General features: G+C 46.4%; 1 protein-coding gene across 1 annotated transcript in view; it reads left to right on the top strand.

Annotated features, from left to right (window-relative positions):
• Window positions 1-158: 158 nt before the first annotated feature.
• The window catches only part of SARC_10893 (hypothetical protein), a gene marked incomplete at its 5' end in the record, with an annotated part of 9209 nt that continues 6139 nt past the window's right edge, over window positions 159-3228 (top strand). The window contains 3 exons of the mRNA XM_014295043.1: window positions 159-987; window positions 1786-1898; window positions 2593-2723. Coding sequence (XP_014150518.1) covers window positions 159-987; window positions 1786-1898; window positions 2593-2723 — 1073 coding nt within the window. The remainder of the gene's footprint in view (window positions 988-1785; window positions 1899-2592; window positions 2724-3228) is intronic.

Below are 3228 nucleotides of genomic sequence, written 5' to 3'. Positions count from 1 at the left end.
CTTCCTATACGTATCCATATTTGTCCCTACGGCTTGAAAAGCACATTTTGAAGAAATCTTTATTTTTCATTTCACCGTATCTTAGATACTCGTAGTCATACTTGAGTTTCATTTTCCGAACGGCTATGCTCTTTTTATTCGAATAATTCCATCGGGTGATGTCACAGATATGTCAGAATGCAGCGGGTGAGGAGGTATCGCCAGACAAACTGAAGGAACAAACATCGCAAGCAGCCAACGGGGAAATATATACACCACATACGTCTACTACTGAGCATCTGGAGGCAACCCAACCCACCGATGGTGAAGCCAAAGTTGGTTTACAGACGGCTGTGATAGACAAGAGCAGTGCAGTGACCGAGAAGGAAGCCACTCCCCAGCCTGCCAGTACAGACACCAACGAAGCGCACACAACCGATGTTATAGAGGTCCATTCGAATCTAGAGGTAGACGCCCAGTCTCAAGGGAATAGTGAGCCGGACCAAAACATACCTTCGAGCACACAGACACAGACATACGCAGACACCGCCACATACACAGACACCGCCACATACACAGACACCGCCATATACACATACATCATCGTATGTCCTCTCTGCGGTTCTCGTGCCGACGTTCCGGGTGGTGATGTGAGAAGTCTTCCCATCGATACACTCATCCAGGCATCTCTAGGGGAAGCTACGACTCCCAGACGGAGTAGCCGGAACAGTTCTCTGGAAGGGGGCCAATCAAATGGCAGCAATACACCCAGGCAGCGAGCGCTGTCCGATGCAACAGCCAATGAAAACCAAGACACGGATATAATACTTAGCATGAGCAAGGTGCAGCTCTCGCCGCCTCCCACACCACACCAGAAGCAGCTGCTCTGTGCGAGCCATTCGAAAGAGAAACGGGATTACTGTAGCACGTGTGCTGTCATGGTTTGTACCACGTGCGTAGCTGAGTTGCACAGCACCGGAGACCATGCTGTGAGCGCCGCCAGTGCAGGTATGAACACACAGCCACCTAGTAGTAGACGTGGGTTGTAGGGTTTGGCTCTGGCTATCTGGTGTATCACACTGCCCTTTAGTAGTCGACTTATGTTGTAGGGTTTGGCTCTGATGTATCACACGATTTCCTAGTAGTAGACGTGGGTTGTAGGGTTTGGCTCTAGTTATTTGATGTTTCACACGGCCACCTAGTAGTAGATGTGGGTTGTAGGGTTTGGCGTTTCACTCTCTGCAATGCATGTTTCGAAGACTCCACCGTGCACAGATCTGCACCGTAGAGTATCGACGATCTGAGGGGAGTTAGTTTGGTAGATCCCACTGCTATCTAGTAGGTGTTATTAAGTGTTGTGATGGCTTGAGCTGCTATCTAGTGGGTGTTACCAAGTGTTATTGATGGCTTGAAAAGTACTCATGCCGTGCTTGGCTGATTAGCAGAGGATAGGGTACGCCCCAACCGCAGAGGGGACTGGTAGGTTACACACAACACATTCGTTTGTTATACACCAATCCTTGAGCCTTGACGGTGCGTATGATGTGCTGTGCGACCGTATTGATAATTGTACGAGAGATCCATTGGAGACTCCGCTGGCAGATGCAGCCATTTCTCAGAAACATGCACAAGCGCTATCACACGCATATATATATATATATATCTGTAACTCCCGAACTTCCAGGATTCAAACACCCTCAACCCCTATAACCCTAAAACCCAACATTCTTAGCCACTAACTCCCCAAACCCTAACAGTTTTAAACCCATAAAACCCTAAAACCCCGACATTCGTAAACCCCTGTAGTGGACAAGATGCACCGGCTGGCCCTGGAGAAGATGATTGAGGTCACGACCATCAATGCCACGCCAAGTGCCGATGCAATGATGGGTGCGCAACAGATCATGGTCCATGTGGAGGTGAGTGTATATAAGCAGTTATGGTCCATGAGGAGGTGAGTGTATATAAGCAGTTATGGTCTGTGTGGAGGTGAGTGTATATATCCGTACATAGCAGTTATGGTCTATGTGGAGGGGAGTGTTCACATCCGTGCATAGCAGTTATGGTCCATGTGGAGGTGAGTGTATATAGGCAGTTATGGTCTATGTGGAGGTGAGTGTATATATCCGTACATAGCAGTTATGGCCTATGTGAAGGTGAGTGTTTACAACCGTACATAGCAGTTATGGTCTATGTGGAGGTGAGTGTATATGTCCGTACATAGCAGTTATGGTCTATGTGTAGGTGAGTGTTTACAACCGTACATGGCAGTTATGGTCTATGTGGAGGTGAGTAGGTGAGTGTATATATCAGTACATACTGCATGCAAGTGCGTGAGTTGTTGTTCAGTAAGCTTGCAGGTGCAGTATAAATAGGCGAACTCAAGTGTTCGTATGCACGCCTAGGGTTTTTGGTGTGTTCATATGATAATGTCGAGCGTTTAACTACTGCTCATGTATCTCAACGTTACATCCATACCCATTTCCGTGTCTTCACACAACGGCCGACACATTACCTGAAGATGCAAGCAGCCGACTCCTTTGTTTATGTTTTCTTTCAAAAACCTTAGCCACACACTAACGTATCACAATCTGACCACATCTATTATCACAGCGATCGACCGAGCAACTGAAGCGACTGGCAGACGACATCTTCGATCGACTCATAGTGGCCCTACGCGAGAGGAAGCGCGAGTTCTCTGACAACTTGGACTTAGACAGAGACGGTCGACTGGAAATACTCAAGTAGGGGGCCGTAGCTGTCCTGTCGTTTATTCGCTGTTTTCTTTTTGTCGCAAATTATTTTGTAAAACTTCTGAAACGTAAAGTGTGGTTGTGGAGGCACGGGAAGTACGTTTAGACTGCAGAATGGGCATGACGCGCAACTTACTATGTGGTTTACTGCACCGGATAAGTTCTCTGCTAGTACTGCAGTAACAGGGGACGATTGAAATCCTTGAATCTATGCTTCACAATTAGCGATGTCGTGATGTGAAAGAGTTGTTTAATGATGAGCACGTGAATACATCTCATGACATATATTTGAAAGCAGGTGAAACCAGTCACTGTGTATAATGTATACTCCAAGGCGCGTTCGGGACGTTGTATGTGTTATTTCTTGTCCAATATCACGACGGGATGGTAAGGCTGGTATCAAGTACCATTCACACTCATGTGATATATTCCAACCCTTCTCAATATATATATATTTCATATATATATATATATATACATATACATATATCTATAT

This window comes from Sphaeroforma arctica (assembly GCF_001186125.1).
Source record: "Sphaeroforma arctica JP610 unplaced genomic scaffold supercont1.1430, whole genome shotgun sequence".
Taxonomy (NCBI): Eukaryota; class Ichthyosporea; order Ichthyophonida; genus Sphaeroforma; species Sphaeroforma arctica.
The sequence above is the reverse complement of the archived record's forward strand: the minus strand, read 5'-3'. Positions and strand labels throughout refer to the sequence as shown.